The 14,220-nt window shown below is 44.6% G+C and overlaps 1 protein-coding gene across 2 annotated transcripts in view; it reads right to left on the bottom strand.

Annotated features, from left to right (window-relative positions):
* The window catches only part of LOC118981587 (mammaglobin-A-like), a 40,851-nt gene extending 28,152 nt beyond the window's left edge, over positions 1–12,699 (bottom strand). The window contains exons 1-3 of one of the 2 annotated variants that reach the window (XM_037038390.1): positions 12,569–12,697; positions 12,026–12,213; positions 10,405–10,596 (exon numbers count right to left, since the gene is read on the bottom strand). In XM_037038390.1, the coding sequence (XP_036894285.1) occupies positions 10,558–10,596; positions 12,026–12,213; positions 12,569–12,623 (282 nt within the window). In that variant the 5' untranslated portion in view covers positions 12,624–12,697 and the 3' untranslated portion in view covers positions 10,405–10,557. Of the gene's footprint in view, positions 1–10,404; positions 10,597–12,025; positions 12,214–12,568 lie in introns of those variants that run through there. The other variant, XM_037038391.1, reaches the window with a different exon arrangement.
* Between the last annotated feature and the right edge of the window lie 1,521 nt (positions 12,700–14,220).

The following is a 14,220-nucleotide window of genomic DNA, read 5'->3' on the forward strand; positions in this document are numbered from 1 at the left end:
GGATTGTATCCTAGGAACCCTAAAACACCAATCCCAAAGAACCTATGCACCCCAATGTTCATAGCAGCACAATTTACAATAGCCAAGAGTTGGAAGCAACCTAGGTGCCCATCAGTAAATGCATGGATCAAAAAACTATGGTACATATACACAATGGAATTTTATGCTGCAGAAAGAAAGAAGGAGCTCCTACCTTTTGCAACAACATGGATGGAACTGGAAAGCATTATGCTGAGTGAAATAAGCCAGGTGTTGAAGGACATATATCATATGATCTCACCTCTAACAGGAAGCTAAACAACAAAGCAAACTAGCAAGCAAAATATAACCAAAGACACTGAAATAGAGAACAGGCTGATAGTGACCAGAGGGGAGAGGGGAGGGAATTTCAGGGGAAATAAGGGAGGGATTTAGAGGAACCTATATAAAGGATACATGGACAACAACTGAGAAGGGTGGAAATGGGAGGGAGAGGGGAGGATGGGGGGTGGGATGGGATGGGAGTAATAGACAGAAAACTGTACTTGAAAAATAATTAAATTAAAAAATTGAAAAAAAAAAGAATTCAGGAACCTGTAAAGTGGGCTAAGACCCAAGAGATGTGTTGTGAAGTATTTACAGTGGTATACAAAGGAACAAACAAGCAAACAAACAAACACAACAAAAGGGCAAGAGAAGTGAGGGAAAAGCAATACGTTTGGGGTGAAAGGAAGAAGGACTAAAACAGGAAAAAAGAAAGGAGAGGAATAGAGTATTGAAAGATACAGCAATAATAAAATTAAAAAAATATACGATTACTGAAAAAAAGTTTTAAAAAAAGTTTTAAAAAAGTAAAAAAAAAGTTAAAAAAGAAAACTTCTTCCTTGTTGGTTTCAAACTGTCCAATCTGGTTTTTCTGGTTTCGGCGGGACCCCTCTGTGGCCTGGGTTGTAGGCCCAGGCGCACATCCTCCCACCAGCCAGGCTACCAGAGTTGGGTGCTGGCGCCTGCCCACCTGACAGGCTGCCTGGGTCCCTCGGGATCTGGTACTGGTCCTTCCCAGTCCTGTGGCTGGGTGAGAAGCAAGTCAAGCTGCTTTCACAGGAGAACACCTCAGTCCACTTTCCAGTAAAAACTTCTCCAGAAAGCATGCCTCTCAGCCCAGCCCAATCCCCAAGCTGACTGGTTAGGACAATGCTCCTCTCAAATTTCCTGGGCTGGCAGTCTGGTGGGCTGGCGACCACAGAGATCGCAACTGAACATGGCCCCCTGTCCTTGCCACCCTCCCTGCACATCTAGGCAGGCAGGTCTCTACCACCCAGTCCTGCCTAGATGGTGAGGGAGGGAGCCAGCTCTTCCAAGGACCCTGCAGCTGGCCCAGTGCTCCACTGGGTGCTGGGCTCCCTATGAGTCCTCTGTGGCACTGGCCGCAGACAGAAGCCTCTACACCCCTAATGCAGCGGCAGCAGTGGCTCCCAGGCGTTAAGGGCTGGTTGAGGGCAGCCAGCCCTGCTGCTGCTGCTGCCGCTTTTGTCTTTACTCACAAGTGCTGAGCTCGCGATGAGTCCTCTATGTCAGACGCCCCGACGCTGGCCATAGACAGAAGTCTCTGGGCCCTGGAAGCTGTGGCAGCAGGAGCTCTGAGGTCTTTACGTGCCAGCCAATGGCTGCTGGTCCTGCCGCTGCTGCTTTTGACTTTACTCACAGGTGCCAGGCTCCCGATGAGTCCTCTGTGGCAGATGCCCCTGTCACTGGGCACAGATGGAAGGGAGCATCTGGGTTCCAACCGCTGCAGCAGGCGCAGCTCTGAGGTCTTTACGCACTGGCCAATGGCTGCTGCTGGCCTGGCCGCCTCCATCCTTACTCGCGTCCCTGAGACCCCAACGACCTGTAGCTGTCTGTTTTGTCACTATCTCTGGTCCCTTATTTTCATAAATGCTGGGGAATTGTTAGTTGGGGAATTGATTTCACTGTTCTTCAGTAAATCTGCCAGGATTTTCTCCCAGGGGTACGAGAATTGGAGTTGCTGCATCCTACTCCGCCACCATTTTCCTTCAACATCCTTGATGTATTTTTTTATGTTGAGCATGTATTCAGCTACTTATAATGTATCTCCTCATATTATTGAGCACATTCAGTGGTTCTGTGTGAGCCCGTCTCTTGTTTCCTGTTTCTTGTTTTCTCTTGTTTCTCTTGTTTCTCTTGTTCTGTGTGAGCCTGTCTCTTGTTTCCTGTTTCTTGTTTTCTCTTGTTTCTCTTGTTTCTCTTGTTTCCAACATGGTGAAAGAACCATGTTGTCAGCAAGTGGAAGTACTTGATTTTATCTTTGGAAATATTTAAAATTATTCCATTTTCTTATTTTAGTGTGACACTTAGAATTTGCAGACTCTCCCTTTTCCATAGCGCATTGTCCTCTACAAGTTCAGCATCTGTAGCAATGTCAAAAGTGAGGTGCAGAACCATTGGGGGAGCTCATTTTCTTTAGGTTAAGCAGGGCCATGTTTCTCCTATGGACCACCAAGAACTTGAGGAATGCCGTAGTGCAGAAGGTGATGGCATTTTATGTGCACTCCACTAAATACCAGAGGTCTCAGAGTATGGCTTTGTCCAACTTGCCAGTTTTGTCATGGTAGATGAAGGCATCTGAGAAAAATCCTTGGTGAAGACAGAGAAATAGGACAAGACACAGGCCAGTATTAAATGGGCATCTTCAAAAATGCAGGTGAACCCTTTGCAGGCCCTCAGAGAATTCTAAACCATGGACAGCATCCAAGTCTGCATTTGCCAGCTGCCCCCACCCCTCTGGGCCCTTAACATCAATCACAATTCTTCATTAAAATGATTATGCAGGATAGCACACTGAAGTCAGATTGTATAGATTTTAAACCTGGGCAGGTGGGGAATTTTGCAAGGGCACACTTGTGTTTCAGTTGGTCACAAACACTCTCAGAGTTTAGGATTCCTTTTCTAGGTATAATTTAATAAGCTTAAATAAAAATAAAAATGTCTTACTCATAGGATCCCACATTAAGTTGTAAATAATGCTCTTGGCCAAGTGTAGTGCCCATTGACTTAGTGTGGCATCGGGTTTTGAACTATGGGGAGAGTTGACTCACCCCGAGTCCAGGTAGGGACCTTTAACCTGTTCTGTATTCTGACATTTTGTTTGCAATTTAATGACCAAACTGAGTCAGGGAAAGCAAAGTGGGTATCTCAGGAAGCTGTCTCCAGAGGAGCAACACCCCTAGAAGCAGTTCTGAGAGGGGGAATCCACACAAAACACAGTGAAACATAATTTATCATCATGAAGACCAATTACTCTTTTAATAATAGAAGGAGAATTTTAATGCGTGGATAAAATTACTAATGTACACTCCACTGCAAGACATATCAGTCAAGTTACCTTTGTTCTTGTGGCTATGTTCTGAGACCATAGTCAGAAGTTGCCATTTACCTTTCTGTATCCTCAAACACAGATACAACATTGGTCTTTCTTCTAATAACTCCCTGGTTTCCTGCCTGGGTTTGCAATAGGGCCAGAGAGAAGAGTGTTTGCTTAGGTAGTAATTGAGACCTTACTCTATTTGTGATTAAAATGTGATTACTAGAGCTAGAAAGTATGCTTTTACTGTTTTCTCTGAATTTTATTGATTTCAATGTTGTTTACACTAACTTTATCTAATAAAGTACTCTTTGAAATCCCCCAAAAAAGTTTGCAACATTTTGCTGTGTACACTTGTTGATGTAAGAACGTCGATTATAGCCTTAGAAGTGGAGGCGCACATGTGTACCTGGAATCCACTTCATATGTTTAAGTTGTGAAGGCAAGTCTGCTCTCTGGCCTTTGCCTAATGGCACACAGCACAAATGTCACCACACACACACACACACTTACATGCCACTGCTGATTGCATCCTGTGACTCCGGGGGTCTGGCACAAACCAATGTCAACAACAGCCTCAAGGTTATGATCTCTGCTCTATGCCATTCTCTCACAGGTGTGCAGTGGAGTTTTCTGGAGACTCCCTGGCCTGTTATATGGCAACAGAGTGAAGAGTGAAGCAAAAATGAGAATGTACTTGTATTCCACTGAACCAGACATCTAAAGACTTGGGAAGATCTAAACAGTGCTACTGTCCCCTCTGAGAACGGACACTTGAATAAAGACCAAAGAGTTTTGACTGGTGAGGTTCAGTAGGATGGGCATCATCCTGTGAAGCAAAAGGTCATTGGTTGGATTCCTGTTCAGGGCACATGGCTGTGTGCAGGTTCAGTCCCGAGTTGGGGATGTTCACATCCCACTAATATTTCTCTCTTACATCTATGTTTCTCTCTGTCTCGTTCTCACTCCCTTCCCCTCTCGAAGAAAAGACATAAATTTTTTTCTAAAATGTCCAAAGAACTAAGGGAATTTGTGGAGAGAGTAAAAGAGGAAGTGTGCACTGCACATGCAATAATAAAAAAATAACAGCGCCTTCAAGTATGTTATTCAGTGTATTTTGGAAAACTCACTGCTTGCACACAGGAGCAAGGTGGCAATTCATTTGATTTGTTGTGTGTGTTCCTCAAGGTTTCCAATCTTCCTTTTCTTCCAGAACACATGTGTACCATCATTTGCTACCTTTTTTTGTGCAGTGTATTATAAAATAGTGGATTATTATTGTGACATTTGGGTGCAGTGCAGAGGCCAGCAGAGGAGACGTGGTGCAGAATGTGCTGAGGTCAGAGGGTGGGGCAGTAGTAGTGCCCCCAGGGATGTGTGTTGTGAACAGTGTGCTGTGTGTGGAGAACTGAGAAATGATAATAAAATGAAAATAACTCCACTGCTTTTGACTATCACCAAGGTTCAGTGTTCTCAACAGTATCACCAATAACACAGTCCTCTGTGATGGACACTCTGAACAACTGTTGCCTTGACCTGGAGCCTAGTGCTCCTGGATGCCTGTCCAGAATACATCTTGAGGTCAAGGGTTAGTTTTAGACCCAGGCTTCTCCCACTGACCTGCTACAGCATCTCACAGGCCCTTAGGGATTACAGGGTTTATGATGCTATGGCAGACACTGGGAGAGGTCAAAGCCATGAAGACACTGAAAGATCAGTCAGTGGTCTTCAGTGGTTACCGGGAGGGAGTGAAAGTAGGTGGAGCACAGAGACTGGAGGGCAGCAAAGCTGTCTGCACTGTAAGGGTGGGTACACATCATTATACATTTCACCAAACATATGGAATATACAACAGAACTACGAACCCTAATAGTAACTATGGGCTGCACATGATACTGATGTGTCAATAGAGGTTCATAAATTGTGAAACACATGTCCTTGTCTGGTGGGGCTGTAGATGTGAGAAGGTTGTGCATGTTTGGGAGTGGTATGAATGTGGGAATTGCTGTTCAATTGCTCTGTGAACCTGAACAGCCCTAAAACACTTGTCTATTAAAAAGGGGAAGTAGCAAAATGTAAGAAATATTCTCTTCAGGCAAAAAAATGAATCTACATAAAATGATCTGAGTCGGAGCAAGTGTGACTCAGATCATTGGAGCGATGTCCCTTAGACCCAAAGGTCAAAGGTTCAATTCCTGGGCAGGGCACATATCTAGGTTCGGGTTTCAACCTGGTGTTGGAGTGCATAGCAGAAGCAAATATTCTCTCTCACATTGATGTTTTTCTTTCTTTCCGTGCCACCATTCCCTCTAAAATCAATAAGCATGCCATCAACTGAAAATTTTTGAAAAATGAATTGATGAAGACTGGTAGATGTGGGCACCAGTGTGCTGACTGCCAGGGGCAGATGGGTGTAAGGGGACTAACTAGTCATGGGAAAAGTACAATAAAGATTAAATTAAAAATGAATTGATGAATTAAATATTTAAGATAATCAACTGAAAAATAACCTATTGGAACTGATAAAAATTTCTCACGTGAGCTGAATCCACACTCAGCACAGAACAAGTGACTCCTCTTCTGTAACTCAGCCATTCCCACCAGATAACATTGTGGAAAAAGTGGGACATTGGCAACAGAAACAGTACCAGCAACATAATACTGAAATGGGTCTACAGAAATGTGCAGTGTCTTCAGTAAAAATCCTGAAACTTTACTCCCAGAGCCACCTTGTCCCTAAAGGAAACATTTACAGTTTTATAGATTTTGACTATTCTCAAATAATTCTACAGGTTCAATGCTGCCCCTACCAGAGTCCTAGCTGGACAGGTGTGCTCAGTTTTGAATTCTAAAGTGTGGTCTGTATGATTCAAATTAGAACACTTGCATTTCTTGGTTAGTGGGGAGAGGTCTGACTTTGGGCCAAGAATAGTGGCTTCAAGGTCAGATCTGCAATTTTCTACACTTGAATCTTCAGCTGGTGCTGACCCTCTTAGACCCACTTTCCTCATTTGTAAAGTACAGATGATATTTTAGGTCTGACCTCAGAGGACTTGTGTTGGGATAAATGGATCAATAGAGGAAACGTGCTGCACACAGTGTCTGGGGGTCAATGTGAGCTCTTACACTATCAGTGGGGAGCAAATGTAAACAAACACCAAGTCATACAGAATGAATCACCTCACTCCTAAGTCAAATAGCAGATTGGGTCTAACTGACTCGGCCAACAGGAATGTTTGTTTCTCCTAAGCGCTAACAGAGTGTGCTTCTGAATTTGACTCTGGCCCCCACCAAGGTTTCTATCAGTTAAGATAAGATCATTACTTTTCAATCACTCTTTGTACTGTTTCATGATCACTTTTGAGTCACTGTTACTGTGCTGCTAAAACCCTAATAAGGGATATTGGAACTAAGGGTAGAGGAGGATGGTGGGTGGGAATGGGTGTTACTTATCCAGGGCATGCAGGGTCTTCTGACTCTGTCCTCGGCAGGATGGACAGGAACACGTTTTCCTAAGGTCTCAGGATGACATTCCAGGAGTTGCCTGGGGCTTTGTTCTTCAAACTGGTAAATACACAGCAGGATGATGAAAACTTCTAAGGGACAGGGACATTACTTTGTCTTGCTCTCCAGAGCTGGTGGGGTTCCACTCTGGGCATTCTCTGTCTAGGACCCAAGATGCCAGGAGGGGAACTGAGCCAGTGAGAGAGGTGATTCAGAGAAAGCAAGGCCACATCCTCTTTTCATCTTGAAAGTTGATATATGACATTCACCTTGAGTTTTAAGAACCTTTCACAAAAAGTGATTACTGGGATTATTGGTGCACCTTAAATTGTGTGACTCTCTTTGCAAGTGGCTATTGGCCCATTCCCTTGTTCCCACCATGACCTACAGGTACTCAGGTTCAGGGGACACACATATGTTTCACAGGAATAAAGCAAAGCAGGAAATGTTGAGATTGGACCTCAACTCTCCTCCCTTTGCCAGTCCCCAGAGTCCTGTCTGCAGGTGAAAATTATTACTACTCTCCTGCTCATACCCCCACTTTATTCCCATGCTAAACCTACACCAAAGATGACCCCTGGCCTTTTTTGAGACAATTCAGCTCCCTTGTGGGTTGAATCTTCCCCCAGGTGACACCCAACTGGGAATTAGGCAATGAATACTTTTAGGTTCCACTAAAGTGTTATAATTTCTTGAAAAATATTAACCCATCTTTACTATTGTAATAACAAATATGTACCATTGAAACTTGTGGGGGTTTTGTGTATTCTTTTAATTACATTTTATTGATTATGCTATCACAGTTGTCTCATTCTTTCCTTCTCTCCTTTATCCACATCTACCGGTACCCTTATTCCCTCCAGCATTCCACTGCTTAGTTCATGTCCATGAGCCATACATATAAGTTCTTTGGCTTCTTCATTTCCTATGCTATTCTTACCATTCCTCTGTCTATTTTGTACCTACTATTTATACTTCTTCTCTTTTCTAGCTTTCCCTATTCTTGGTCCTCCTCCTCCGTGATGAATACCCCTCCATGTGATCTCCATTCCTGTGATTCTATTCCTGTTCTAGTAGTTTGCTTAGTTTTTTAACTTTCAGTTGTTGACAGTTGTGAGTTTATTGTAATTTTATTGTTCATTGATTCGATCTTCTTTGGTTCATATTTTTTTAATATTAATCATAGCTGTTAATGTAGTAAGGGCAGAGTCTTATGTATTCTCCTGGTTGGGGCAATGCACATGGCTGCTTTGTGGAGTGTATGTGGGGAAGGGGATGAAGAGGCAACAGTGGCAATTCCTTGGCTCTCTCTATGCTTTCAAGATACTCGCAGTTTCTCCCACTGGCACAGCCCCAACAGGTTTCTACAGCCAAAGGTTCTAAGGGTTTATTTTGCCCACTATGGAACCCTGGGTTGTGTGGGCTTTGTTGCTCCCCAGTTGTTACTCACATTTTATCCACAAGCCAATGTGGGACTGTATGGTCTACAAGAGGTCATCTTGCTATGGGTGTTCTCTTCCCCGGCTACACATCTCTGCTACTCCCACCGATCTAATGATTGTTGCTTCATTAACTCCTTGGTTGTCAAGCTTCCATTTAGTTTGCTTTTCTGGTAGTTCTGGTTGTTTTTTGTTCTTAAATACATGGTTTTCTTTTCTGATTGTGTGAGGACATGAAGCATGTCTACCTATAAAGATTCCCATATGTCACCATCTTGGCCAGAACTCCTATTTTTCTTTATATCAATGCATACAGAAGAGGCTGAAAGTATCAAAGGCTCGATAGGTGATAACAGAAAATATTTTCCACTTCTTCACAGCACCTCTATATTGGTGACAAAATAGGCCCAAACACATGAACCATGTCCTTGGATCCACACTTCACATTGTAACATTTTGCTTCTTACACCTCCTGCACACACACCTGCTAATTATGAACTCGTGGGCCCTGCTCGGTCTCGGTGCTTTCCACATAAACGCAGAAGTTGGCCTTTTCTCACAGATTGATGTTTTCCATTTGGAAAGGGGTCCACTTATCGAACTAGGAGTGGACCTGTGGAGGGAGCCACAGAAAGCCTGTGATGGGGAGTGAGAAGATGAAGTATGACTGTAGCCTCTGAAATGGCCATGTTTCATTGGACTGGTTTCTGGCTTGGAAGGCAGATCCCTCAGGATCCCGAGCAAAGGCAGCTTCAAGGATCCCCAGAGCCTGAGTGCAGAACAGCAGGTCAGACCCTGGATTGGGCAGTCCAGGAAGGACCCCCAACTCCTCAGACTTGGTTCCTCGGCCACATTGGCCTTATCTGCCTCAGGACACATCTGAGCTGCCCTAGTGCAGTTATGGGAATCTTTATGTGTTCACATGTTTCCTGGGAGCCCCTCTTGTCTTGTGATATAGTTGGGGGAGTCAGCGAGAGGGCATTGCCTTCATCACTTGGAAAAGTTACCTTGAACCATGTGGACTATGATGACACGCCAGCAATAACCAGAGACCAAGGTTGACTGGTGTATTGGAAAAAATGTTGGCGATGGGGGCAGGGAAGCATTGGTACCAGAGTGTTGGTGCCAAGTGGTGGTGTGTGTGGACTCTGGATGGGGGAGTTGCTCCTGAGCAAATGTTCATGGCCAAATATGTCCTATCCATGCCAGTGAAAAAGCAGAAGGTTGGCATGGAGGAGAGTAGCTGATCAATCCATAAATGAACCAGGGAACAAACATTCTTGTGAAGGGGATCCAAATAATGTGAGGGGAATGGGAAGGTGTGAAAGCATATTTGAGGCGTAAAATGCCCAATGCACACTCTGCCTGATGCCTGCTGGGAAGGTGGCCAGTAAGCAGTGGTGGCAAGTTCAGTGGGAGCACACACTCCAGGGGTTAAAGAGAAGGAACAGTTGAGCCACCACTTGGCTTAGAGGGGCCTTCACAGATGCCTGACTGTCCCAGGAGGTAAGCCCAACATAGTCAGAACCCAAGTGTGGAACGTGGACCTTCAGGCAAGGCTCAGTGCTCTGTCAGGAGGAGGAGATGCCCTTCATTTGCTGTTTAGGGAAAGTTTATCCCATAGGGGTTCACCTGTGGTGTGAGGATTTCCACTTATGGGTTTGAATTGAGGGTGAGGATCTTTGTCAGCACTGGGTGGAGGTTTCATGCACATAGATGGTGAGGGTCTTTTTTAGCACTGGGTAGAGACTTCTGGCATAGCACAGAGAATACTGAGAGTGAGAAGGCTAAGGAAAAATGCCAGACCTATCATGGACCCAGGGACCTGAGCAAGCCATCCTTAAGTAGGACCTGAGAGCCTGATAGTGATCCAATGGTTCTGGAGCCAGGGACAGAAAGGACAGTCACATGCCAGTGACAGGATCAGTGTTGGGTTGTGGGTAGTGAGAGACAAGATGCTCTTCAGATTCTTAGCATTTTGTCCTTGAGTTCTGTAAACAATTATCGTGTCCTGGTGGGTGTGCATGTGCATGTGTGGGAGCAACACATGTGTGAGCCTCCCTAAAGCCTCCATTTTATCCAAAAACCTAGAAACAACAGTAGTTTTGCATATGCTTTATTGAAATTAAATTGCATGTGAGGTTTCAACAATTGTCTTGCATTTATAGATCCCAAGACAAAGAAGGAAAGCTAAGCTGTGGCTTCTACCCATGAACAGCCAGTTTCTGGACAATCTCTGAGGTCGTGTGGAACTTAGTACTGAGCACACCAAAAGCTACTGTATATTGCTTGCTGAAAAACAAAAACAGAGACATCACTTACATCTCACTTCTTTTTACCAAGGAACATAGTGAAGAAAAAACATGCCACCTCATTGTTTTCCTGGGTTGGTCCCCACACATTGACAGGGAGCTGGTGCAGGAAGAGAAGCTGAAAGTATTGCATTTGTTCCTTTTTTCAGGTGACCATGACTGATCATCTTGTCCCAACCTGGTTACTTCCCTTGGTGATTTTTATCTGCATATTTCCCCTTTAGCCAACAATATGCTGTGTTTCAGTTTTAGTACCTCAGTCCAAAAATGAGGGATGTAGCCCTGGCTGGTATAGCTCAGTGGACTGAGCACGGGCCTGTGAAACACAGGATCACGGTTCAATTCCCAGCCAAGGGCACATGCCTGGGTTGCAGGCCAGTTCCCAGTTCCTGGCAGGGGACTCACGAGAGGCAACCATACATCGATATTTCTCTCCCTCTCTCCTTCCCTTCCCCTCTAAACATAAATAAATTAAATCTTAAAAAAAGAATTTACCAAAAAATGAGGGATGTGAAGTTGTGAGTTCCCCCAAAGTAGAAGTAGAGCCAACAGCCCCATGCATCCTGACACCCAGCCCCTGTGGTCGACAACACATTGCAGGTGTGTGCTCCTCGCTTACCCGAGGATTTAAAGAAAATTTTCATCATTTTGAATGGAAGGGGCTGGTAAACTGAAATATTTTAAATTACAGTAAACACACATACAAATGTTACTCTTTCACCACTTTCAAAGCACAGCTAAACGTGTGAAGACCATTCAGTTGGGAGCACACCTGACCTCCAGGACCTTCTCATCTCAGTGACATGTAGCTGCAGACCCTTCCAATCTGCCAATTTCCTCCTCACCCATCCTGGAAACCATGCTTCAACCTTCATGTCTAAAAGACTGTCTACTCTGAAAAATGTGATATTTGTCTTTTTGTGACTGGCTCATTGTTTTTCTCATAGTAACTCAAGGTTCATCCATGCTATCCCTGTGTCAGGAATTTTTTAGTGATTTTATCTTTGTGCTGTGGCTTTATGTCCAGGTGGTTACCCTGGAATGTTGCAAACCATATGTTAGGGCAGGGAATGAGCTGTAAAAAACTCTACAGAACATCCGTCATGCATCAAAAGACTGCCTCATGTGAAACCACTGATTTCTGTTTTCCCCTCGTTCACCACTGAGGAGAAATTCATAGCCATGGTTTCCATGTGTCACTCTGGGGCCTTAACTCACAGTCAAGGAATCCACACACTAGTGCTAGCACACCTGGCTTGCTTGACAGTGCACTGAAGGTTGTGGTATAAAATGGAAGGAATCGTCCTGACAAGCATGACCATCATATGCTTCCAAAGAGTTGTCACAAACTGAGAGAATGCGTGTCCTTTCCTGAAGTTCAAGTGCAGTTAAGGAGACACCAAAATTACCTGAAAGTCTTTGACCTTCTCCAGAGTTTCTTTGCCCTGATGGAGAAAGCATTCCTTCATGAGTGTGAAGGCCTTTTCAGTTTCTTCGCCTGGTAAGAAGTCTTGGACCTGATTGATGTATCCAGTCACATTCACATCAGGATCAATGGTCAAATTGACCACATTATCCAAAATACCGCAGCCAATCCCTGGGACAAAAGCAGGCAAACGCAGGCTCAGTGACATAGGTATGAACTTCGTGTGGGGCCTGAATGTGATGCTGTCATCTTACTTCCCCACAGGGACATACACTCAAAGAGGTGGTGGGTTGGGTCTGACTCCTCATTTCTAGGAGACTCAGCTGAGGACCTAAGATTTTCTTTTAGCCCTAAAGCATCTGCCTCCTTGTCCTTGCCACCCCTCCCCCCCCGCCCAACTCCCCATACACACAGCACTGACACTAGAAAAATGGGCTGCTCTGCTTGGGGGTTGGGGAGCAGCAGTACTTGCACAGGGGCCCTGAGCACAGCCCTCCTGCAAAGTCTGCACCGTCCCCGTGCTCACCTGCATAGCAGTACAGGGGGAGGGCAGTCAGCATGAGGATTGTCACCAGCTTCATAGTTCAGGCAGCTGCTGTGGGCTGGTCACTCTGGGGTGGCAGGAAGGAGGAGCTCAGTTGGAGATGCCTGTCCAGAATGCAGCCTTTTATTCCCCTGGTGGCTGCCCTAATCCTCCCACAGATGACAGGATGAGTCACAGGGTAAACCTGGTCCTGGGCCAGGAAGGGACTGAGAGAATCTTAGACCCAGACCATGTGGCCTCTGTTCATACAACCTGAGGGGACAGAGCCTTGAAAACCCTCAAACATCTGGGAACTTCAAATAATGGTGAGGACATTAGATGAAGTTAGCATCAAAGTGCTTGCAAAATAATAAGGCAAATGACAACATTGTGAGTCTGTGTTGCCATCCCTGTTGCTTTCTTATTACTGTGGTCCTCATTATGTATTCTCACAGACTTTCCTCTCTCATAGACTTCAACGCAGGTGCTTTTGAAGAAGAAAATAGAAACAATTTCTCACCTTCTTTGAAGGCTGTTTTCAGAAAACACTCTCATTTAGTTAAGTCAATATTATAGAATTAATTTTAGTTTTTGTTAGTTCCTTTGAAGGCTATTTTCAGAAAACACTCTCATTTAATTAAATCAATATTATAAAATTAAGTTTAGTTTTTGTTAGTTCCTTAGGGCTTTTGCCCATCTGATTCAATGGGTGATGTGAGAGGTACAATTAAAGATGGGGGCGGGGAAGGTAGTGCTGAAAGGTGAGAGGGTTGGAACCTGGGCTTGTACAGCTGTAGATTTGAACCTTGGATGCAACCCCAAGTCATGACATGTTCTTGGGCAAGTTATAGTGCTGGTTATCTGGAGCTTCCCTTTCTTCTTTGTAAAATGGGCACATGAGATCCCATTCTGGTTCCATTAGGATGGCTGACAATTGATGTAAAGAGCCTATCAAGGCCTTAAACCAGTAATTAGGGCTAAATTGAGGTATCATTCTTCCATTAGTTCTTCCACTAATTCATCTATTCCATCCATTCATTTATCCACTCATCCACCCACCCATCCATCCTCCACCCATTGATGTATCCATCCATGCTCCTAAAAACCTTGAATCTCCTAGGATGGGCCCTGTGTTGTGTGTCACAGATTCCATTGTAGGAGCAAGTCAAGCAGGACCTTGCACTTGTGCACGTTCCCTCTAACCAGAAGTAACAAACAAGCTTACAACTGAATAGAAGAGAAAAGAAAAGTGTTTGTGTAAAGAACAACAAAACAACCACTAGGGCAGCAGCATCCTACAAAGAGGTCCAGGAGGGCTATCAGATGGGGACTTTTCATCTTGCCTGAGTGAACACTGTAAGTTAGGGGACCTCCTGGGACAAGTTGTCTAGGCAGAGGCAACAGCAAATACAGAGGCCACGAGTGCATGTGGAACTTGGAAAGCTGAGGGATGATGTCAATGTGTCACTCTTGGTGGAATCAAGGGAGAGGACCACTTCCTAGGGCAGAAACACCAAGTCAGCCTAAACAGAGATGGTATGGAGGAACAAAGTTAGTTGAGATTAAAAGAAAAGAAATAGGTGAGAGAGCCTGAGAGATGTGTCAAGGGTCAATCACCTGTGGATGCATTGTTCTCTGTCAGTATCTTTGGGGAC

Source organism: Sturnira hondurensis, unplaced genomic scaffold (genome assembly GCF_014824575.4).
Source record: "Sturnira hondurensis isolate 20B ecotype Veracruz unplaced genomic scaffold, ASM1482457v3 Scaffold0024385, whole genome shotgun sequence".
Taxonomy (NCBI): Eukaryota; Metazoa; Chordata; class Mammalia; order Chiroptera; family Phyllostomidae; genus Sturnira; species Sturnira hondurensis.